This window comes from Hypanus sabinus, chromosome 14, assembly GCF_030144855.1.
Source record: "Hypanus sabinus isolate sHypSab1 chromosome 14, sHypSab1.hap1, whole genome shotgun sequence".
In the NCBI taxonomy this organism is placed as follows: Eukaryota; Metazoa; Chordata; class Chondrichthyes; order Myliobatiformes; family Dasyatidae; genus Hypanus; species Hypanus sabinus.
The window spans coordinates 109,126,316-109,152,073 of NC_082719.1; the positions used below are offsets into that span (position 1 = coordinate 109,126,316).

The window sequence follows — 25,758 nt, forward strand, 5'->3', positions numbered from 1 at the left end:
TTTGACAAGGTTCCACATAGTAGGCTTATTCAGAAAGTCAGAAGGCATGGGATCCAAGGAAGTTTGGCCAGGTAGATTCAGAATTGGCTTGCCTGCAGAAGGCAGAGGGTCGTGGTGGAGGGAGTACATTCAGATTGGAGGGTTGTGACTAGTGGTGTCCCACAAGGATCTGTTCTGGGACCTCTACTTTTTGTGATTTTTATTAACAACCTGGATGTGGGGGTAGAAAGGTGGGTTGGCAAGTTTGCAGATGACACAAAGCTTGGTGTGTTGTAGATAGTGTACAGGATTGTCGAAGACTGCAGAGAGACATTAATAGGATGCAGAAGTGGGCTGAGAAGTGGCAGATGGAGTTCAACCCGGAGAAGTGTGAGGTGGTACACTTTGGAAGGACAAACCCCAAGGCAGAGTACAAAGTAAATGGCAGGATACTTGGTAGTGTGGAGGAGCAGAGGGATCTGGGGGTACATGTCCACAGATCTCTGAAAGTTGCCTCACAGGTAGATAGGGTAGTTAAGAAAGCTTATGGGGTGTTAGCTTTCATAAGTCGAGGGATAGAGTTTAAGAGTTGCGATGTAATGATGCAGCCCTATAAAACTCTAGTTAGGCCACACTTGGAGTACCACGTCCAGTTCTGGTTGCCTCACTATAGGAAGAATGTGGAAGCATTGGAAAGGGTACAGAGGAGATTTACCAGGATGCTGCCTGGTTTAGAGAGTATGGATTATGACCACAGATTAAGGGAGCTAGGGCTTTACTCTTTGGAGAGAAGGAGGATGAGAGGAGACATGATAGAGGTGTACAAGATATTAAGAGGAATAGACAGAGTGGACAGCCAGCGCCTCTTCCCCAGGGCACCACAGCTCAGTACAAGAGGACATGGCTTTAAGGTAAGGGAAAGGAATTTCAAGGGGGATATTAGAGGAAGGTTTTTTACTCAGAGAGTGGTTGGTGTGTGGAATGCACTGCCTGAGTCAGTGGTGGAGGCAGATACACTAGTGAAATTTAAGGGACTACTAGACAGGTATATTAAGGTGGAGGGTTATATGGGAGGCAGGATTTAAGGGTTGGCACAGCATTGTGGGCCGAATGGTGTGTACTGTGCTGTATTGTTCTATGTTCTATGAGGGGGTTAGATATGAGGAGAGATTGAGTCACCTGAGATTGTAGTCACTGGAATTCAGAAGAAAGAGAGGAGATCTTATAGAAACATAAAATTATGAAAGAGATACAGAGGCATGCAAAGGTTTGGGCACCACGGTCAAAATTTGTGTTACTGTGAGTAGCTAAGCAAAAAGGCACCAGAGCATTCGGGTTCTCACGACCAGGCTATTTAACAGTTTTTCTCTCCAAGCTATCAGACTCAATACCAGAGACTGGACTGACACCAACTTACTGCCCTCTACTGTGCCAAAGGGTTTCTACAGTTATATTAACAGCAAAAGGATAGTGAGGGATACAAGTGGTCCCTTAGAGAATCAGAGTGGACAGCTATATGTGGAGCCGAAAGAGATGGAGCAGATTTTGAACAATTTCTTTTCTTTGGTATTCACTAAGGAGAAGGATATTGAATTATGTAAGGTAAGGGAAACAAGTAGGGAAGTTATAGAAGCTATGACGATTAAAGATGAGGAAGTACTGGCGCTTTTAAGGAATATAAAAGTAGATACATCTCCGGATTCTGACAGGATATTCCCTAGGACCTTGAGGGAAGTTAGTGTAGAAATAGCAGGGGCTCAAATGTCATTAGAACCAGGAATGGTGCCGGAGGATTGGCATATTGTTCATACGGTTCCACTGTTTAAAAAGGGTTCTAAGAGTAAACCTAGCAATTATAGACCTGTCAGTTTGACGTTAGTGTTGGGTAAATTAATGGAAAGTATTCTTAGAGATGGTATATATAATTATCTGCATAGACAGGATCTGATTAGGAACAGTCAGCATGGATTTGTGCGTGGAAGGTCATGTTTAACAAATCTTATTGAATTTTTTGAAGAGGTTACGAGGAAAGTTGACGAGGGTAAAGCAGTGGATGTTGTCTATATGGACCTCAGTAAGGCCTTTGACAAGGTTCCGCATGGAAGGTTAGTTACGAAGGTTCAATCATTAGGTATTTATATTGAAGTAGTAAAATGGATTCAACAGTGGCTGGATGGGAGATGCCAGAGAATAGTGGTGGATAACTGTTTGTCAGGTTGGAGGCCGGTGACTAGTGGTGTGCCTCAGGGATCTGTACTGGGTCCAATGTTGTTTGTCATATACATTAATGATCTGGATGTTGAAGTGGTAAATTGGATTAGTAAGTATGCAGATGATACTAAGGTAGGTGGCATCTTGGATATGGAAGTAGGTTTTCAAAGCTTGCAGAGAGGTTTAGGCCAGTTAGAAGAGTGGGCTGAAAGATGGCAGATGGAATTTAATGCTGATAAGTGTGAGGTGCTACATTTTGGTAGGAATAATCCAAATAGGACATACATGGTAAATGGTAGGGCATTGAAGAATGCAGTAGGACAGAGTGATCTAAGAATAATGGTGCATAGTTCCCTGAAAGTGGAATCTCATGTGGATAGGGTGGTGAAGAAAGCTTTTGGTATGCTGGCCTTTATAAATCAGAGCATTGAGTATAGGAGTTGGGATGTAATGTTAAAATTGTACAAGGCATTGGTAAGGCCGAATTTGGAGTATTGTGTACAGTTCTGGTCACCGAATTATAGGAAAGATGTCAACAAAATAGAGAGAGTACAGAGAAGATTTACTAGAATGTTACCTGGGTTTCAGCACCTAAGTCACAGGGAATGGTTGAACAAGTTAGGTCTTTATTCTTTGGAGCGTAGAAGGTTGAGGGGGGACTTGGTAGAGGTATTTCAAATTATGAGGGGGATAGATAGGGTTGACGTAGATAGGCTTTTTCCATTGAGAGTAGGGGAGAATCAAATTAGAGGACATGAGTTGAGAGTTAGGGGGCAAACGTTTAAGTGTAACACGAGGGGGAATTTCTTTACTCAAGAAGTGGTACCTGTGAGGAACGAGCTTCCAGTAGAAGTGCTCCATTTGCAGGATGTGGGAAGTCAGGGCAAGCGCAGCTGTCCCTGATGACTACACCTGCAAAAGGTGCATCCAGCTGCAGCTCCTGACAAACCGTCTTCAGGAACTGGAGCTGGAGCTGGAGCTGGATGAACTTTGGATCATTCGGGAGGCAGAGGCAGAAATAGACAGGAGTTTCTGGGAGATAGTCACCCCTAGGAGTCAGGAGACAGATAGTTCGGTGACTGTCAGGAGAGGGAAGTGGAATAGATAGGAAGAGCAGAGCAGTATAAAAGCCCTGTGGCAGTTCCCATCAACAATAAGTATACCGTTTTGGATACCGTTGGTGGGGACGACCTACCAGGGACAAGTTGCAGTGGTTGCATCTCTGGCACCAAGACTGGACCCTCAGCTCAGAAGGGAAGGAGGGAAAAGAAGAGAGCAGTAGTGATAGGGGTTTCGATAGTTAGGGGGACAGATAGGAGGATCTGTGGAAGAGATCGAGAATCCCAGATGGTCTGTTGCCTCCCTGGTGCCAGGGTCCGCAATATCTCGGATTGAGTTCTCAGTATTCTCAAGAGGGAGGGTGAGCAGCCAGATGTCATAGTCCATGTTGGGACCAATGACGTGGGTAGGAAGAGTGAGGAGGTCCTGAAAGGTGAGTTTAGGGAGCTAGGTGCTAAGTTAAAGGACAGGACCTCCAGGATAGCAGTCTCAGGATTGCTACTAGTGCCACGTGCAAGTGGGTTTAGAAATTGTAAGATAGTACAGATCAACACGTGGCTGAAAACATGGTGCAGGAGGGAGGGCTTCAGAATTATGGATAATTGGGCAGTTTTCCAGGGAAGATGGGACCTGTTCTGGTGGGACGGCTTACATCTGAACTGGAGGGGGACAAATATTCTTGCAGGTAGGTTTGCTAGAGAGGCTCCAGTGGATTTAAACTAGATACGAGGGGGGAGGGGAACCAGAGTGTAAGAACAGATGTATGGGAGAAGGAAGAAAAAGAAGACAGTAAATTTCTTTGTACTGTTAGAGATAAACAGAGAGGAAGAGGAGGAGAATTTCTTAAATGCATTTATTTTAATGCTAAGAGCATTGTAAGAAAGGTGGATGAGCTTAGAGCATGGATTGATACCTGGAAATATGATGTTGTAGCTATTAGTGAAACATGGTTGCAGGAGGGGTGTGATTGGCAACTAAATATTCCTGGATTTCATTGCTTCAGGTGTGATAGAATCGGAGGGACAAGAGGGGGAGGTGTTGCGTTGCCTGTCAGAGAAAATATTACAGCGGTGCTCTGGCAGGATAGATTAGAGGGCTCGTCTAGGGAGACTATTTGGGTGGAATTGAGGAATGAGAAAGATGTAGTAATACTTATAGGGGTATATTATAGACCACCTAATGGGGAGTGAGAATTGGAGGAGCAAATTTGCAAGGAGATAGCAGATATTTGTAGTAAGCACAGGGTTGTGATTGTGGGAGATTTTAATTTTCCACACATAGACTGGGAAGCCCAAACTGTAAAAGGGATGGATGGTTTGGAGTTTGTAAAATGTGTGCAGGATAGTTTTTTGCACCAATACATAGAGCTACTAGAGAAGGGGCAATGTTGGATCTTTTGTTAGGAATGAGATAGGTCAGTAGGTGAGATAGGTGACGGAGGTATGTGTTGGGGAGCACTTCGGACCCAGTGATCACAATGCCATTAGTTACAATATAATTATGCAGAAGGATAGGACTGGACCCAGGGTTGAGATTTTTGATTGGAGAAAGGCTAACTTTGTGGAGATGCGAAAGGATTTATAAGGAGTGGATTGGGATAGTTTGTTTTATGGGAAGGATGTAATGGAGAAATGGCGGTCATTTAAAGGTGAAATTTTGAGGGTACAGAATCTTTATGTTCCTGTTAGGTTGAAAGGAAAGGTTAAAAGTTTGAGAGAGCCATGGTTTTCAAGGGATATTGGAAACTTGGTTCGTAAAAAGTGAGAGATCTACAATAAATAGAGGCAGCATGGAGTAAATGAGGTGCTCGAGGAATATAAAGAATGTGAGAAGAATCTCAAGTAAGAAATTAGAAAAGCTAAAAGAAGATACAAGGTTGCTTTGGCAAGTAAGGTGAAAATAAGAGAGTTAATAAGAGTTAAAATAAGAAATAATGAGAGTTGGGGGCAAAAGTTTAATAAAGTGTAACACGAGGGGGACTTTCTTTATCAGAGAGTGGTAGCTGTGTGGAACAAGCTTCCAGTAGAAGTGGTAGAGGCAGGTTCGGTATTGTCATTTGAAGTAAAATTGGATGGGTATATGGACAGGAAATGAATGGAGGGTTATGGCCTGAGTGCAGGCCAGTGGGACTAGGTGAAAGTAAGTGTTTGGCACGTAATAATAGGGCCGAGATGGCCTGTTTCCCTGCTGTAATTGTTATATTGTTATATGATTATACTGTTAGGCGGAAACCGGAAGAGGCTTTCTATGACCGCTGTGTCTTACAGTTAAGTGGTCGGTTATAGGCTTATTTATTTAGAGCTAACAGTAGCATTAGAGGTATGCATTTAGGATTAGTGTTGTGCCTGGAGTGCCAGATGTGGGGATCCTGGGAGACTCCCAGCCTCCCCAAGGAATCTGCTTCAGTTGCAATGAAATGAAGCTCCTTAGGGATCGTATGAGGGATCTAGAGCAACAAATTGATGACCTTCAGCTAATTAGAGAAAGTGAGGAGGTGATCGATAGTACCTATAGAGAAATAGTGGACAGCACCTCTGTGACAGTCCCTCTCAGGAATCGATATATAGTTTTAGATACTGTTGGGAGAGGTTGACCTGACAGAGGAAGACCACAACGAACGGGACTCTGGCACTCTGCCCAGTGCCGTGATCAAGAGAGCAAGGAGACATACAGTAGTTATAGGGGATTCCATCGTGAGGGGAACAGACAAGAGATTCTGCGAGCCGGACAAGGATACCCAGATGATGTGTTACCTCCCTGGTGCCAGGGTACGGGATGTCTCGGATCAGGTCCAGCGTATTCTCAGGAGAGAGGGTGAGCAACCAGAAGTCTTGGTACATGTTGGTACCAATGACATACAAAGAAAAAGAGAGGAGGTCCTGAAGGAAGATCACTGGGAGCTAGGAAGAAAATTGAAAAGCCGGACCTCCAGAGTAATAATCTCAGGATTACTGCCTGAGCCACGCGCTAATGATGGTAAGAATAGCAGAATTAAGCAGATGAATGTGTGGCTAAGTAACTGGTGCAGGGCACAGGGCTTCAAATTCTTTGATCACTGGGATCTATTTTGGGGAAGGCACGACTTATACAGAAACGATGGGTTACACCTGAACTGAAAGGGTACTAATATCCTGTCGGGATTGTTTAATATGGCTGTTAGGGAGGGTTTAAACTAAGTTGGCAAGGGGAAGGAAACCAGGGTGTTAGGGTCGAGGAAGAGGAAAATAGAAATAAGTCAAGGATACTGTGCAGCAAAGATGGCAAGAAGGACAGGCAAGTGAATAGTCAGGATAATTTGCTGTGCGATAGAAATATAGCAAAATCAGTAACAGATAAACTTAAATGCCGCAGCATTAGAAATAAAGTGGATGACCTTATTGTACAGCTACAGGTTAAAAGATATGACATAGTGACCATCACTGAGTCATGGCTAAATGATGGATGTGATTGGGAGCTGAATGTTCAAGGATACACGGTGTATAGGAAAGATAGGAAGGTAGGTAAAGGGGGTGGCATGGCCCTGATGGCAAGCAATGATATCAAATCACAAAAAAGAAGGGACATAGGATCAGAAGAAGAAGAATCCCCATGGGTCGAGTTAAGAAATGGCAAGGGTAAAAAGACACTAATAGCAGTTATATACAGACTTCCAAACAGCAGCCGGGATGTGGACTACAAGTTACAGCTGGAAATAGAAAAAGCGTGTCAGAAGGAAAATGTCAAGATAATTATGGGAGATTTTAATATGAAAGTGAATTGGGAAAGTCAGGAAGATACTGGATCTCAGGAGAGGGAGCTTGTAGAATGCCTACAGGATGGCTTTTTGGAGCAGCTTGTCCATAAGCCCACCAAGGGATCTGCTGTTTTGGATTGGGTGCTGTGTAATGAACCTGACGCGATTAGGGAGCTAGAGGTAATGGAACCCCTTGGAAGTAGTGATCATAATATGATCGAGTTCAGTTTCAAATTTGAAAAGGAGAAGCTAGTATCAGGTGTATCCATATTTCAGTGGAAGAAAGGAAATTACAGTGGTATGAGAGAGTTGATTGGAAAAGTAAGCTAAATGGAGGGACAGTAGAGCAGAATTGGATGCAATTCCTACAAGAAATAAGGAAAGTGCAGGAAAAATATATTCCAAGAAAAAAGAAAATCATAAAAGGAAAAATGACACAAATGTGGCTAACAAGAGAAGTTAAGGCTAAAATAAAAGCAAAAGAGGCAGCGTACAAGGAAGCAAAAATTAGTGGGAAAACTGAGAACTGGACGAATTTTAAAAAATTACAGAAGGAAACTAAGGAAGTCATTAGGAAAGAAAAGATGAATTATGAAAGGAAATTGGCAATTAACATAAAAAAGGACACTAAGAGTTTTTTTAAATATATGAAGAGTAAAAGAGTGACAAGGGTAAATATTGGACCAATTGAAAATGATGCTGGAGAAATTATAATGGGTAACAAAGAGATGGCAAGGAAGTAAATGAGTATTTTCCATCAGTCTTCACAGTGGAAGACATTAGCAACATACCTGATAGCCAGAGGTCTCAGGGAATAGAATTAGGTACAGTCAAGATTACTAGAGAGAAAGTGCTTGAGAAGCGAAATGGTCTAAGGATAGACAAGTCTCCCAGACCAGATGAAGTGCATCCACTGGTTCTGAAGGAGGTGGCTTTAGAGATTGTGGATGCATTGGAAATAATATTCCAAGAATCAGTAGACTCTGGCACGGTTCTAGAGGACTGGAAGGTCACAAATGTAGTTCCGTTGTTTAAAAAAGGGGGGAGGCAGCAAAAAGAAAATTACAGACCTATTAGTCTGACATCGGTAGTTGGAAAATTATTGGAGTTGATCCTCAAGGATGAGATTATGAATTACCTTGAGGTGCATGACAAAATAGACCCAAGCCAGCATGGTTTCATGAAGGGAAGATCCTGCCTCACCAACCTATTGGAATTTCTTGAGGTAATCTCAAATAAGATTGACAAGGGAGAGGCTGTGGATGTTGTGTATTTGGATTTTCAAAAGGCCTTCGATAAGGTGCCGCATAAGAGGCTGCTTAATCAGATGAGAGCCCATGGAATTACAGGAAGGATATTGGAATGGGTGGAGCATTGGCTGATGGGCAGAAAGCAAAGAGTGGGAATACAGGGATCCTATTCTGGTTGGTTGCTGGTTACTTGTGGTGTTCCACAGGGGTTGGTGTTGGGGCCTCTTCTTTTTACACTGTATATCGATGATTTAGATTATGGATTAAATGGTTTTGTGGCTAAGTTCGCGGATGACACCAAGATAGGTGGAGAAGCAGGAAGTTTTGAAGAAACGGAAAGGTTGCAGAGAGACTTGGTCAGTTAAGGAGAGTGGGCAAAGAAATGGCAGATGAGATACAATGTTGAGAAATGTACGGTTGTACATTTTGGAAGAAGGAACAATCGGGCCAATTATTATTTAGATGGGGAGAAAATTAAAATATCGGAAGTGCAAAGGGACTTGGGGGATCTAGTGCAGGATACCCTAAAGGTTAACCACCAGGTTGGATCAGCAGAAAGGAAAGCGAATGCTATGTTGGCATTCATTTCAAAAGGAATAGTGTGTAAGAGTAAGGACGCGTTGATGAGGCTCTATGGGGCACTGGTGAGACCCCATTTGGAATACTGTGTGCAGTTTTGGGCCCCCTATCTTAGAAAGGATGTGCTGATGTTGGAGAGAGTTCAGAGAAGATTCACAAGGATGATTCCTGGAATGCAGGGACTAACATATGAGGAGCGTTTGTCGGCTCTTGGATTGTATTTATTAGCGTATAGAAGAATGAGAGGGGATCTCATAGAAACATTTCGAACGTTTAAAGGGTTGGACCGAGTAGATGTGGAAAGGCTGTTTCCCTTGGTGGGTGAGTCCAGGACAAGAGGTCACAGTCTTAGAATTAGAGGGTACCCATTTAAAAGAGAGGAGAAATTTTTTTAGCCAGAGGGTCATGGATTTATTGAATTCGTTGCCACATACAGCTGTGGCGGCCCGATCATTGAGGGTTTTTAAGGAGGAGATTGACAGGTATCTAATTAGTCAGGGTATCAAGGGATATGGGAAAAAAGCCGGAAATTGGAACTAGACGGGAGAATAGTTTAGCTCATGGTGGAGTGGTGGAGCGGACTTGATGATCCGAATGGCCTGCTTCTGCTCCTTTGTCTTGTGATCTTGTGATTGCTTTGTCTATTATTTATTGTAATGCCTGCACTGTTTTGTGCACTTTATGCAGTCTGTAGTCTAGTGTAGTTTTTTTTTTCTACGTTGTTTTTCACATTGTTCAATGTAGTTTTTGTATTATTTCATGTAGCACCATGGTCCTGAAAAATGTCTCATTTTTACTGTGTACTGTACCAGCAGTTATGGTTGAAATGACAATAAAAAGTGACTTGACTTGACTTGAAAAGATGACCTGATTTCCAAAAGGCATAAAGTTAAAGATGACACATTTCTTTAAAATTTTAATCAAGATTACTTTTTTATTTCCATCTTTTACAGATTCAAAACAACAAAAAAGGAAAAGGGCCCAAAGCAAAAGTTTGGGCACCCTGCATGGTCAGTACTTAGTAACATCCCCTTTGGCAAGTATCACAGCTTGTAAATGCTATCTGGGGTCTTTCAATTCTTGTTTGGAGGATTTTCACCCATTCTTCCTTGCAAAAGGCTTCTAGTTTTGTGAGATTCCTGGACCATCTTTCATGTACTGCTCTTTTGAGGTCTATCCATAGATTTTCGATGATGTTTAGGTCAGGGGACTGTGAGGAGCATGGCAAAAACTTCAGCTTGCGCCTTTTGAGGTACTCCATTGTGGATTCTGAGGTGTGTTTAGGATCATTATTCTGTTGTAGAAGCCATCCTCTTTTCAATTTCAGCTTCTTTACAGACGGTGTGATGTTTGCTTCCAGAATTTGCTGATATTTAATTGAATTCATTCTTCCCTCTACCAGTGAAATGTTCCCTGTGCCACTGGCTGCAACACAAGCCCAAAGCACGATCGATCCACCCCCATGCTTAACAATTGGAGAGGTGTTCCTTTCATGAAATTCTGCACCCTTTTTTCTCCAAACATACCTTTGCTCATTGTAACCAAAAAGTTCTATTTTAACTTGATCAGTCCACAGGACTTGTTCCCAAACTGCATCAGGCTCATTTAGATGTTCCTTTGCAAACTTCTGATGCTGAATTTTGTGGTGAGGACCCAGGACAGGTTTTCTTCTGATGACTCTTCCATGAAGGTCATACTTGTGCAGGTGTCGCTGCACAGTAGAACAGTGCACCACCACTCCAGAGTCTGCTAAATCTTCCTGAAGATCTTATGCAGTCAAACAGGTGTTTTGATTTGCCTTTCTAGCAATCCGATGAGCAGTTTTCTCAGAAAGTTTTCTTGGTCTTCCAGACCTCAACTTGACCTCCACCATTCCTATTAACTGCCATTTATTAATTATATTATGAACAGAGGAAACAGCTACCTGAAAATGCTTTGCAATCTTCTTAAACCATTCTCCTGCTTTGTGGGCATCATTTATTTTAATTTTCAAAGTGCTAGGCAGCCCATGGCTGCTGATTGTTGGGCAAGGTTTGAGAAATCAGAGTATTAAAAAAGCATTGAAATTTGCATCACCTGGCCTTTCCTAACGATGACTGTGAACAAGCCTTAGCCCTAACAAGCTAATTAAGGTCTAAGACCTTGGTAAAAGTTACTTGATAGCTCAAATCTCTTGGGGTGCCCAAACTTTTGCATGGTGCTCCTTTCCTTTTTTTCCACTCTAAAATAGTACAAAACAAAATAATACACTAATCTTACTTAAAATGTTGAAAGGAATGTTTCATCTTTAACTTTATGACTTTAGGAGATCTGTTCATCTTCTACTCACTTAACTATTCACAGTAACTGAAATTTTGACCAGGGGTGCCCAAACTTCTGCATGCCACTGTAGATAAGATAGAGGCAGGGAAGTTGTTTTCACTATTAGGTGAGACTAGAACTACGGGACATAGCCTCAAGATACGGGGGAGTAGATATAAAACATGGAAAATTACAGCACATTACAGGCCCTTCAGCTCACAATGTTGTGCTAACCATGTAACCTACTCTTAAAAACTGCCTTGAGTTTCCCCAGCACATAGCCCTCTATTTTTCTAAGCTCCATGTACCTATCTAAGAAGCTCTTAAAAGACCCTATTGTATCCGCCTCCACCACTGCTGCCGGCAGTGCATTCCACGCACCCACCACTCTCTGTGAAAAGCACCTTAAAACTATGCCCCGTTGTGTTAGCGATTTCAATTCTGGGAAAAAGCCTCTGGCTATCCACATGGTCAATTCCCCTCATCATTTTATAAGACCATAATTACCAAAAGACATAGAGACATAGAACATTGAAAACCTACAGCACGGTACAGGCCCTTCGGCACACAAAGTTGTGCCGAGCATGTACCTACCTTGGAAATTACTAGGCTTACCTATAGCCCTCTATTTTTCTAAGCTTCATATACCTATCCAAAAGTCTCTTAAAAGACCCTATCATATCTGCCTCCACCACTGTTGCCAGCAGCCCATTCCGCGCACTCACCACTCTAAGTAAAAAAACTTACCCCTGACATCTCCTCTATACCTGCTCCCCAACACCTTAAACTTGTGTCCTCTTGTGGCAACCATTTTAGCCCTGGGAAAAAGCCTCTGACTATCCACATGATCAATGCCATTCATCATCTTATACACCTCTATCAGGTTCACCCCTCATTCTCCGTCGCTCCAAGGAGAAAAGGCTGAGTTCACTCAACCTATTCTCATAAGGCATGCTCCCTAATCCAGGCAACATCCTTGTAAATCTCCTCTGCACCCTTTCTATGGCTTCCACATCCTTCCTGTAGTGAGGTGACCAGAACTGAGCACAGTACTCCAAGTGGGATCTGGCCAGGGTCTTATATAGCTGCAACATTACCTCTCAGCTAATAAATTCAATTCCACGATTGATGAAGGCCAATGCATCGTATGCCTTCTTAACCACAGAATTAATCTGCGCAGTTGCTTTGAGCGTCCTATGGACACGGACCCCAAGATCCCTCTGATCCTGAATTAGGAGCAGAATTATGCCATTTGGCCCATTGAGTCTGCTCCGCCATTTAATCATGGCTGAGTACTCCAAGTGGGGTCTGATCAAGATCTTACGTTACCTTAACATTCCCTCACAGCTCTTGAACTCAATCCCATGGTCAATGAATGCCAACACACCATACACCTTCTTAAAAATACTGTCAACCTGCGCCAGATGCCAAGATCTCTCAGATCCTGGACACTTCCAAGTGTCTTACCATTTATCTTGTATTCTGTCTTCAAACTGGACCTACCAAAATGAACCACTTCACACTTATCTGGGTTGAAGTCCATCAGCCCAGTTCTGCCATCTATCAATGTCCCGCTGTAACATCTGACAACCCTCCACACTATCCACAGCACCCCCAACTTTTGTGTCATCAGCAAACTTACTAACCCACCCTTCTACTTCTTCATCCAGGTCATTTATAATCACAATGAGGAGGAGTCCCAGAAAAGGTCCCTGCGGAACACACTGGTGACCGACCTCCATGTAGAATACGAACACTATTTTCTATGAACCATCCAAAGCACTCTTTGCCTTCTGTGGGCAAGCCAGTTCTGGATCCACAAAGCAAGATCTCCTTGGATCCCATGCCTTATTACTTTCTGAAGGAGCCTTGCATGGGGAACCTTATCAAATGTTTTACTGAAATCCATATACACTACATCCACTTCTCTACCTTCATCGTTTAGTTACATCAAGTTTTCCTTCATGCTCCCCTTAAACTTATCAACTTCTCATCTTTACTGTGAGAACTTGCAATCTGAAATTATTAGACATTATTATGATTGATTCTATTACCTTTTCCATCTGCACTCGCATGAGCCTGAGACAGATTTTTCTCACAGCTCCAGGATGCACCAACCTGATGATTTTGTGACTGTAAACCAGGCAAGCTACAAGAAGATAAATTCAAATCTGAAGAGATAAAACACAGAAATTTTAAAGGTTAGCTGTTAACAGCTGGTCCCAATTTATGTCTCTGCTCCTATGGCTGAGGAGACTCAATGGGCTGAACGGCTAAATTCTGTTCCTTTGTCTTAGGGTCTATTCCTTAGTAAATGAATATACAGAGGGAAACATCAGGACCAGTACATTTTGGCCCAATTAACAAAGAAACATAGAAAACCTACAACACAATACAAGCCCTTCAGCCCACAAAGCTGTGCAAAACATGTACTTACCTTAGAAATTACCCAGGGTTACCCATAGCCCTCTATTTTTCTAAGTTCCATGTACCTATGCAGAAGTCTCTTAAAAGATCATATCATATCTGCCACACAAAATGCTTGTGGATTGCAGCAGGCCAGGCAGCATCTATAGGAAGAAGCACTGTCGACATTTCAGGCCGAGACCCTTCGTCAGGACTAACTGAAAGAAAAGATAGTAAGAGGTTTGAAAGTAGGAGGGGGAGGGGGAAATCTGAAATGAAAGGAAAAGACAGGAGGGAGTGGGGTGAAGCTAAAAGCTGGAAAGGTGATTGACAAAAGGGATGCAGAGCTGGAGAAGGGAAAGGATCATGGAATGGGAGGCCTAGGGAGAAGGGAAGGGGGAGGGGAGCACCCGAGGGAGATGGAGAACAGGCAAAGAGTGATGGGCAGAGAGAGAAAAAAAGGAAGGGAGAGAAAATAAATAAATCAGGGATGGAGTAGAAGGGGAGGAGGAGCATTAATGGAAGTTAGAAAAATCAGTGTTCATGCCATCAGGTTGGAGGCTACCCAGACAGAATATAAGGTGTTGTTCCTCCAACTTGAGTGTGGCTTCATCTTGACAGTAGAGGAGGCCATGGATAGACATATCAGAATAGGAATGGGACATGGAATTAAAATGTGTGGCCACTGGGAGATCCTGCTTTCTCTGGCCGACAGAACGTAGGTGCAGTGAAACGGTCTCCCAGTCCACGTCAGGTCTCACCAATATATAAATGCCGCACCGGGAGCACCGGACGCAGTATACCACACTGGAATGGTGGTGAGGGAGGAAGTGTAAGGGCAGGAGTAGCACTTGTTCTGCTTACAAGGATAAGTGCCAGGAGGGAGATCAGTGGGAAGGGATGGGGGGGACAAATGGACAAGGGAGTCACGTGGGGAGCAATCCCTGCAGAAAGCAGTAAGAGTGGGAGAGGGGAAGTGCTTGGTAGTGGGATCCCGCTGGAGCTGGCGGAAGTTACGAAGCATTATACATTGGACCCAGAGGCTGGTGGGGGTGGTAGGTGAGGACAAGGGAAACCCTATCCCAAGTAGTGTGGCAGGTGGATGGGGTGAGAGCAGATGTGCATGAAATAGGACAGATGCATTTGAGAGCAGAGTTGATGGTGGAGGAAGGGAAGCCCTTTGTTTAAAAAAGGAAAACATCTCCTTCGTCCTGGAATGAAAAGCCTCATCCTGAGAGCAGATGCGGTGGAGATGGAGGAATTGCGAGAAGGAGGCAGCGCCAATGCAGTCATTGATGTAGCGAAGGAAAAAGAGGGAGACAGATACCCGTATAGGCTTGGAACATGGACTGTTCCACAAAGCCAACAAAAACACTGGCATAGCCTGGACCCATACAGGTGTCTCATGGCTACACTTTTGGTTTGGAGGAAGTGGGAGGAGCCAAAGGAGAAATTATTGAGAGTAAGGATTAATTCTGCTAGACGGAGCAGAGTGGTGGTAGAGGGGAACTGGTTAGGTCTGGAACCCAAAAAGCAGAGAGCTTTGAGACCTTCCTGATGGGGGATGGAGGTATATAGGGACTAGACATCCATGGTGAGAATAAGGCAGTGAGGTCCAGGGAACTTAAAATCATTGAAAAAATTCAAAGCGTGAGAAGTGTCACGAACATAGGTGGGAAGGGATTGCTGATGGTCCAATTAACTGGAATTGAACAAGGGGGGGATAAAACAGTGTCAAGTATGCAGAAATGAGGGGTATGCCTCCACCACTGGCAGCCCAATCGATGCACTCACAATTATCTGCGTAAATAAACTTAGCCCTGACATCTCCTCTGTACCTGCTTCCAAACACATTAAAACTGTGCCCTCTCATGTTAGCCATTTCAGCCCTGGGAAACAGTCTCTTACTATCCACATGATCAATGCTCATCATCTTATACACCTCTAATTAAGCGGCTGCCACAGTTTGCCAGTTTCATAAAAATAGTTAATGGAAAAAGACAAACTACTATTTAACTGAGTAACAAATTTTGGATTTAAATGTGATACAGAACAAATTGGAACACTACCAATACTACCACAATACTATAAAATTGTGTATTAGTTCCTAATATAGTGGATTCCAGTTAATTGGACCATCAGCAAAGCTGCTTTTTGGGACAATTAAAGAACAAAAACTAATCAAGAAAATGGCTAGGATTCTCTTTGCTTATTTGGGACATTATGCTGCTTACTTGGGACAGAACACTGTTGCCAAACTTTTCTAATTAGGTCCTGAATTTAGTTGCTTCAGGTGTGATAGAGTAGGAAGGGCCAGAGGAGGAGGTGTTGCATTGCTTGTCCGAGAAAATATTATGGCAGTGCTTTGGAAGGATAAATTAGAGAGCTCCTCTAGAGAGGCTATTTGGGTGGAATTGAGGAATGGGAAGGGTGTAGTAACACTGATAGGAGTGTATTATAGGCCACCTAATGGGGAGCGTGAGTTGGAAGAGCAAATGTGTAAGGAGATAGCAGATATTTGTAGTAAACACAAGGTGGTGATTGTGGGAGACTGGGAAGCTCATTCTGTAAAAGGGCTGGATGGTTTAGAGTTTGTGAAATGTGTGCAGGATAGTTTTTTGCAACAATACATAGAAGTATCGACTAGAGATGGGGCAGTGTTGGATCTCCTGTTAGGGAATGCGATAGGTCAGCTGACAGATGTATGTGTTGGGGAGCACTTCGGGTCCAGTGATCACAATAGCATTAGCTTCAATATAATTATGGAGAAGGACAGGACAGGACCTAGAGTTGAGATTTTTGATTGGAGAAAGGCTAACTTTGAGGAGATGCGAAGGGATTTAGAGAGAGTGGATTGGGTCAAGTTGTTTTATGGGAAGGATGTAATAGAGAAATGGAGGTCATTAAAGGGTGAAATTATGAGGGTACAGAATCTTTATGCTCCTGTTAGGTTGAAAGGAAAGGTTAAAGGTTTGAAAGCACCATGGTTTTCAAGGGATATTAGAAATTTGGTTCGGAAAAAGAGGGATGTCTACAATAGATATAGGCAGCATGGAGTAAAGGAATTGCTCGAGGAATATAAAGAATGTAAAAGGAATCTTAAGAAAGAGATTAGAAAAGCTAAAAGAAGATACGAGGTTGGTTTGGCAAATAAGATGAAAGTAAATCCGAAAGGTTTCTACAGTTATATTAAAAGCAAGAGGATAGTGAGGGATAAAATTGGCCCCTTAGAGAATCAGAGTGGTCAGCTGTGTGTGGAGCCAAGGGAGATGGGAGAGATTTTGAACGATTTCTTCTCTTCGGTATCCACTAAGGAGAAGGATATTGAATTGTGTAAGGTGTGGGAAACAAGTAAGGAAGTTATGGAACCTATGACAATTAAAGAGGTGGAAGTACTGGCGCTTTTAAGAAATTTAAAAGTGGATAAATCTCCGGGTCGTGACAGGATATTCCCCAGGACCTTGAGGGAAGTTTGTGTAGAAATAGCAGGAGCTCTGACGGAGATCTTTAAGATGTCATTAGAAACGGAGATTGTGCCGGAGGATTGGCGTATTGCTCAAGTGGTTCCATTGTTTAAAAAGGGTTCTAGAAGTAAGCCTAGCAATTATAGACCTGTCAGTTTGACATCAGTGGTGGGTAAATTAATGGAAAGTATTCTTAAAGATAGTATTAATAATTATCTGGACAGACAGGATCTGATTAGGAGTAGCCAGCATGGATTTGTGCGTGGAAGGTCATGTTTGACAAACCTTATTGAATTTTTTGAAGAAGTTACAAGGAATGTTGACGAGGGTAAGGCAGTGGATGTAGTCTATATGGACTTCAGCAAAGCCTTTGACAAAGTTCCACATGGAAGGTTAGTTAAGAAGGTTCAGTCGTTAGGTATTAATGCTGGAGTAATAAAATGGATTCAACAGTGGCTAGATGGGAGATGTCAGAGAGTAGTGGTGGATAATTGTTTATCGGGATGGAGGCCGATGACTAGCGGGGTGCCTCAGGGATCTGTTTTGGGCCCAATGTTGTTTGTAATATACATAAATGATCTGGATGATGGGGTGGTAAATTGGATTAGTAAGTATGCCGATGATACTAAGGTAGGAGGTGTTGTGGATAATGAGGTGGGTTTTCAAAGCTTGCAGGGAGATTTATGCCGGTTAGAAGAATGGGCTGAACGTTGGCAGATGGAGTTTAATGCTGAGAAGTGTAAGGTTCTACATTTTGGCAGGAATAATCCAAATAGAACATACAGGGTAAATGGTAGGGCATTGAGGAATGCAGAGGAACAGAGAGATCTAGGAATAACAGTGCATAGTTCCCTGAAGGTGGAGTCTCATGTAGATAGGGTGATGAAGAAGGCTTTTGGAACGCTGGCCTTTATTAATCAAAGCATTGAGTACAGAAGTTGGGATGTAATGTTAAAATTGTACAAGACATTGGTAAGGCCAAATTTGGAATATTGTGTACAGTTCTGGTCACCGAATTATAGGAAAGATATCAATAAATTAGAGAGAGTGCAGAGACGATTTACTAGGATGTTACCTGGGTTTCAGCACTTAAGTTACAGAGAAAGGTTGAACAAGTTAGGTCTCTATTCATTGCAGCATAGAAGGTTGAGGGGGGATTTGATCGAGGTATTTAAAATTTTGAGAGGGATAGATAGAGTTGACGTGAATAGGCTGTTTCCATTGAGAGTAGGGGAGATTCAAATGAGAGGACATGATTTGAGAGTTAGGGGGCAGAAGTTTAAGGGAAACATGAGGGGGTATTTCTTTACTCAGAGAGTGATAGCTGTGTGGAATGAGCTTCCTGTAGAAGAAGTAGAGGCCAGTTCAGTTGTGTCATTTAAGGTAAAATTGGATAGGTATATGGACAGGAAAGGAGTGGAGAGTTATGGGCTGAGTGCAGGTAGGTGGGACTAGGTGAGATTAAGAGTTCGGCACGGACTAGGAGGGCCGAGATGGCCTGTTTCCGTGCTGTGATTGTTATATGGTTATATGGTCACATGCATTGTTTGGCCATTAGACACTGCAACATGCTTCCTGCAAACAGTATTTAAAAAGCATCATCTGTGTACGTTTGTGTTCAAAAAGCAGTGATTTTCATCACTGATAGCTGGTGAGACAGAAGCAGCAAGACAATTCAGAACTGTTTTGTTTACTGCAGTTTCAAGCGTTCAGGGTTGGAGATACCAGAAACTGCCGGGAGAAAAAATGAAACAAATTCACTACTTCAATAAGCTAGGCACTATTTAGAATTTTAAGGTACTGATACTGATATCTTGACTATTATCTTTGGTCCCCAGCAGACACTCAGCTCTTTCCTGTGGCTCTGTTTGCTTGCGACAGTGGAAGCACCCCAGTACACCACTTCAACAGGCAGGCTAATCAGCAGAGGGTTGCCAGCAGGTCTCGTACCTGGGTGAGATAGGGATATGCCTGACTACCTGGAGAAGACTGGGCGGATGAGATCTACAGGCAGATCCAAGAGCCAGGAAGAGCTATGGACAGCAAAGGGCATGATAAGGCTCAGAATTAGTCATGGTCCTCCACTACAACCAATGAAGACACAGTTGTGATGACAATTCATACCACTTGACCTGAGCTTAAGGACGAGAAAATGGAACTGCCCCAGTACAACAGCTTTTCCACTTTAAAAACTCTACTGCACAGGTTTCCTGTCATCATCAGATATGACTGACAACTACCAGTAGTATTGGTGGTGTTCTAATTTGTTCTTTATTTGATTTAAGTACATAATTTGCTACTTAATTAAATTGAAGTTTGTATTTTTTTATGCCTTTTTAACTATTTTGGTGAAACTTTGGCTAATTGAGCCAAAATGCAATGGTCCTAATGTGTCCCAATTAACCAAAAGCCAAAAGAAGTTATCAACGGAGGAATTCCTCCAGTGGTTGCGTTCTTTTGACCAAAATCAGTGAGACACTTAAGTGTGGATAACAGACTGCCTTCATACAATGCTATCAACAACTGCATCCTCCAAACCTTCATTTTCATTATAAATTCAAGATGATTGTCGATACCTTCAAATTCTTCACAGTTCCCAACCTTAAAGTAGTGAAATTGTTTCATTTTCATTCCAGGTCTTTTCTGGCATCCCCAAGCCTGATTGCTTAAAACTGCAGTGAACAAAACCGTTCTGAATTGTCTTACTTGCTTATTTCACACCAACGATCAGTGACAAAAATCACTGGTTTTTGAACATAAGCACACGCAACTGACACTATTTAAAAACTGTTCACATTAAGCACAGTGTAGTGTCAAACAGCCACACAAGTAGACAGACAGACATACTTTATTGATCCTGAGGGAAATTGGGTTTCGTTACAGTCACACCAACCAAGAATAGTGTAGAACTATAGCAATATAAAACCATAAATAAATAATTAAATAATAAGTAAATTATCCCAAGTAGAAATAAGTCCAGGACCAGCCTATTGGCTCAGGGTGTCTGACACTCTGAGGGAGGAGTTGTAAAGTTTGATGGCCACTGGCAGGAATGACCTCCTATGACACTCAGTGTTGCATCTCGGTGAAATGAGTCTCTCCTATGCCTAACCAGTACATTATGGAGTTGATGGGAGACATTATCCAAGACGGCATGCACTCAGTCAGTCAAATACATGGATCTGACACTAGTTAGAAATCCGTTTACAACAATATCCTGTCCCAATTAAGCAGCATACTGTCCAAAATAAACAAAGGAAATCACAACCATCTTCTCAATTAGTTTTTGTTCTTGTCCCAGATAAGCAGCTGTCCCGATTAACCAATGGCCCAATTAAACAGAATCCACTGTACTATCAACGATCGTGTGAGGAACCTGCAAAAAAAAATGCAATTTAATAATAATATTCATGATGTGAGTGACAACAGTCTCTCTTCATGGAATCATAGAGGTATGACACAGCTAGCAAAATTCAGTTAAGTATGTCCCTGCCGGTCCATTTTTGCCAGCCATTGACTTAAGGTTAGATATATTTCTCAGTTCCTAGTCCGTGACTCATCCAGTGTTCATCCAAGGATCTCAAATGTGTTGAAGACTTCTTGCCTCCACCATGCTATCAGATAGCGAAATCCAGACCCTCACCACTCATCGAGCATTTTTTAAAAATTTGACTTCCCTCCATTCTTCTGCTGATTGATTTAAATCTATTTATTTAAACTTAAATAGATTAACCCTGCAGGTGCAGAAATTGTCAAGATGCTAGCAGAGATATTTAGATCATTCTTAGTGACAGGTTAGGTACCAGACAATGGGAAAATAGCAAATGTTGTTCCACTGTTAAAAATAGGCTCTAAAAATAAACTAAGACATTATAGGCTAGTGAGTCTGACAACATGGTGTGGGACAGTTATTGTAAGATATTATAAGGGTCTGGACATATGAGTATTTGGATAGATTATGGATTGATAGTCAGCATGTCTTTGTGAATGGTAGATCATATCAAACCAATCTAATAGAGTTTTTCGAAGAAGGTACCAGGAAAGTTGATGAAGGCAAGGCAGTGGATGTTCCCTACATGGACTTTAGCAAGGCATTTGACAAAGTCCTGCATGGAAGGTTGGTCAAGAAGGTTCAATCACTCAACATTCAAGATGAGGTAGTAAATTGCAGTAGTCATTGATTTTTGGGAGAAGTCAGAGTGGTAGTAGATGATTGCCTTTCTGACTGTAGGCCCGTGACAAATGGAGTGCCACAGGATCATTGCTGGGTCCGTTGTTGTTTTTCCTCTACATAAACGATCTAGATTAACTGAATCAGCAAATTTGCAGTTGACACCAAGATTGGGGGTATAGTCGACAGTGAGCAAGGTTATCATAGCTTGCAGTGGGATCTGGACCAGCTGAAAAATGGCAGATGGGACTTAATGCAGACAAGTGTAAGGTGTTACACTGCCCTAATACAATTTAAGGTTGTACATAGAGCTCATATGTCTAAGGATAAACTGGCTCGATTTTATTCTCATCTTAACTCAACCTGCGAAAGATGTCATTCTGATGTTGCTTCATGTTCTGGTCTTGTCCTTGTTTACAAAATTATTGGAAAGATATTTTCAGAATTATTTCAAAAGTCTTAAATATTAATTTTCAACCGCATCCTCTTACTGCAATTTTCGGTTTACCAATGACGGATAATAATCGTTTATCTGCTTCATCTCAACGAATGATTGCATTTGTTACATTAATGGCTATGAGATCTATTTTATTGAATTGGAAACAAATTAATCCTCCAACTGTATTTCAGTGGTTTTCTCAAACTATCTCTTGTTTGAGTTTAGAAAAAATTAGAAGTGTGGTTTTTGAACCTTCAGTTAAATTTGAAGAAACTTGGAGACCTTTTATTCAACATTTTCACATGAGTTGAATTGTCTTTTCCTAAACCTTACTTATATTATCCTTAATCAATTGGATGGAGGTTCGGAGTTGGCACTACTGTATATGTACTTAATATTATTCAATGGCCCATGTTGGTTAGTGTTTTTTTTTTGCTTTTTTTTCTTTTTTTTTTGGGTTTTTCTTTTTTTTTCTCTTTTTACTTCTTTGTTCATTAATGTTCTGGGTTTGAGAGGTTATATATTTTTATTATTACATATCTGAATGTCTATTTAAACTATTAATTATGTACTCTCAAACATTTTGTGTTCATGTTTCATTTATGTTTGTTTAAAACTAATAAAAAGATTTAAAAAGAAAAAAGAAAGGTGTTACACTTCAGAAGGACCAGACAACGTAGATCTTGCACAGTGAATGGTAGGGTACTGAGCAGTGTAGTAGAACAAAGGAATCTGGGAATACAGGTCCATAATTCATTGAAAGTGGCATCACAGGTAGATAGGGTCATAAAGAAAACTTTTGGCACATTGGATTTCATAAATCAAATTATTGAGTATAGGCGATGGGATGTTATGTTGAATTTGTTAAAGATATTGATGAGTCCTAATTTGGAGTATTGTGTGCAGTTTTGGTCACCTACCTATAGGAAGTATGTAAATAAAGTTGAAAGAATACAAAGAAAATTTTTGCCAGATGTTGCCAGATCTAGAGGACCTGAGTTATAAGGAAAGATTAAATAGGTTAGGACTTTATTCATAGAAACACAGAAAACCCACAGCACAATACAGGCCCTTTGGCCCACAATGCTGTGCCCAACATGTACTTATTTTAGAAATACTCGTCTATTTTTCTAAGCTCCATATAGCTATCCAAGAGCCTCTTAAAAGACCCTATTGTATCCACCTCCACCACTGTCGCCGGCAGCCCATTCCATGCACTCACCACACTCTGCATAAAAAATTTACCCCGATATCTCCTCTGTACCTACTTCCAAGCACCTTAAAACTGTGCCCTCTCGTGTTAGCCATTTCAGCCCTGGAAAAAAGTCTCTGACTATCCACATGATCAATGCCTCTCATCATCTTATACACCTCTATAAGGCCACCTCTCATCCTCCGTTGCTCCAAGGGGAAAAGGCCAAGTTCACTCAATCTATTCTCATAAGGCATCATCCTTGCACACTTTCTATAGTTTCCCCATCCTTCCTGTAGTGGGGTGACCAGAACTGAGCACGGTACTCCAAGTGGGGTCTGACCAGGGTCCTATATAGCTATAACGTTACCTATTGGCTCTTGAATTCAATCCTACAGTTGATGAAAGCCAATACACCGTATGCTTTCCTAACCACACAGTCAACCTGCACAGCAGCTTTGAGTGTCCTATGGACTTGGACCCCAAGATCCCTCTGATGCTCCACAGTGCCAAGAGTCTTACCATTAATACAATATTCTACCATCATATTTGACATACCAAAATGAACCACCTCACACTTGGCTGAGTTGAACTCCATCTGCCACTTCTCAGCCCAGTTTTCCATCCTATCGATGTCCCACTGTAACATCTGACAGCCTTCCACATTATCCACAACACCCCCAACCTTTGTGTCATTAGCAAATTTACTAACCCATCCCTCCACTTCCTCATCCAGGTCATTTATAAAAATCACAAAGAGTAGGGGTCCCAGAACAGATCCCTGAGGCACACCACTGGTAATCGACCTCCCTGCAGAATATGACCCTTCTACAACCACTCTTTGCCTTCTGTGGGCAAGCCAGTTCTGGATCGACAAAGTGAGGTCCCCACGGATCTCATGGCTCCTTACTTTCTCAATAAGCGTTGCATGAGGTACTTTATCAAATGCCTTGCTGAAATCCATCTACTGCTCTTCCTTCATCAACGTGTTTAGTCACATCTTCAAAAAATTCCACCAGGGAACTGCCAGTGAGGCATGGGGCAAGATGGCAGCACAGCACTGAGCACTGACCTATAACCCTCCTTTTTCACGTTCTTTAGGGCTCATAGATGGTTTTAATACAAGTTTGAGTTGGAGAAAGGTCTAACTAGAGATGTGATCTCAAAAAAAAGATACAAATTCAACCAAGAAACAAGATACCAGCAGACAACACCAAGCTAGTGATTCATCCGAGGCAATTGCTAAGCTAATTAAGCAAACAATGGCAACAGAGATGGAATCGCTGCAAGAAACAGTAACCCACATGCTAAAGAAGTTGCTGGAAAAGGCTCTCGACCCCATACAGAAGCATATGGCAGAGAATGCTAACATTCTCTAGTCGTTAAAGGAGCAAGCAGACATTCATGCTATAAAATTTAGCACGGTTGTCAACAAAATGGACAACATTCAGATTAGCTTACGCAAGAATGAGAAAGATACTAACTCCTATCTCGCAGTGGTGACTAAGATACGGAAGAAGTTAAAACAACTTGGAGGACAGATCCAGGAGAAACAGTGTACAGCTGGTCAACTTACTGACAGGCGCTGAGGGAGACGAGCCAAGAGGCTACCTCCAGGAGATGCTGCCTAATTGGATTCCAGCACTCAAGAACTCCCACAGCACTCCACTGGAAATCGATAGAGCACATAGGATCTTTTCCAACAACACCTCAAGACCGCGGACCATGGTTTTTCGGCTTCTACAGTACACCGACCGGCAGGCTATCCTGGAGGGCGCGAGGCAAGCCAAACCTACTCTCCCTGACGGCACCCAGCTGCAATTCTTTGCCGACTACAGCCCAGGCACAATGCAGGAACTGCTGGGATACAAGGAGATTCACAGTAAGCTTCGACAGAAGGGGATCAACTCATTCCTCATATACCCGGCAATCTTGAGAGTGAATATCAAGGGCATGAAAATGTCATTTAACTCGGCAGAGGAAGCGAAAGAAGTCCTAAAATCATCGGTGCTGGGAGATAAGGAAGAAGACCCTGGGCAAAGTCCACACACACCTCTCAGGAGAAGATGGAACTGCATTAAGAGATTGGACCAGCCTGTATGCGCAATCTAACAGGCATGGACAAGTTAATGTCCTAGGTGTGAAGTTTTCTGGTTATTCTTTTAATGGAAAGTCATTCGTTGCACTTTCGTATTTAGTTAATTAAGGGACCAGTTTGTTTCTGAGTATTGCAGGTCAAAGTTTTAAGGCAATGGCTCAACTTGCCTTAAACTTAACTTGTTAGTACAAGGATAATGTGGTACAACTTCCTGATATTATACTTGATGCCCTGACCAGTGATTACAAGCTTAGGGAAGACTTCATAACCAGAATCCAAGTCTACAGCTTCCTGAAACTGGCAACGGCAGGAGTCAGAGTGGCTAAAAAGGCAGTTGGCACGCTCGCGTTATGGGAAGTTGTGCATAACATTTTGGTGAGGCTGCACTTGGGAATAGTGTGTGCAATTCTGGTTGCTCCATTACAAGCTGGAGAGACTGATCAGCTCATACGTAAGGAAGTGGCTTGGTCTTCCCAGGTGCCTCAGCAGCACAGGGCTCTACGGCAAAGGAGTCCTAGAGCCACCCATTTCCAGTCTTTCAGAGGAGTCCAAGTGCACCAAAGTAAGACTGGAGATGGTGATACCAAAGGCCAGTGATCCATTTGTACCAGAAGCTGCCCTCATCCTGGATACTGGGAGGAAATGAACTCCATCAGAAGCAACCGAGCAAGCACTCAAGCACAGGAACATCGTGGGCCAAGTGCAGCAAGGGAGAAGCAGTCTTGGCCCTGGGGACAGTACACCAGCCTGGAACAAGGTTGCTCCATCTCAGAAACACAGGAGATACACTGGCAGGAGGAGGCGGCAAGGTGCGCAAAGGCCGTCACTCAAGCAGAGCAACGGCAATGAATGAGATGGGAGGGAGTAGAGAAAGGA

The 25,758-nt window shown here is 42.5% G+C and overlaps 1 protein-coding gene across 3 annotated transcripts in view; it reads right to left on the reverse strand.

Moving 5' to 3' along the window:
- wdr32 (WD repeat domain 32) overlaps positions 1-25,758 on the reverse strand; it is a 125,223-nt gene that overhangs the window by 25,267 nt on the left and 74,198 nt on the right. For 2 of the 3 annotated variants that reach the window (XM_059989798.1, XM_059989799.1), the window contains one exon: positions 13,167-13,283. The exons of the other annotated variant lie outside the window; for it this stretch is intronic. In XM_059989798.1, coding sequence (XP_059845781.1) covers positions 13,167-13,283 — 117 coding nt within the window. The remainder of the gene's footprint in view (positions 1-13,166; positions 13,284-25,758) is intronic. 3 annotated transcript variants of the gene reach the window in all.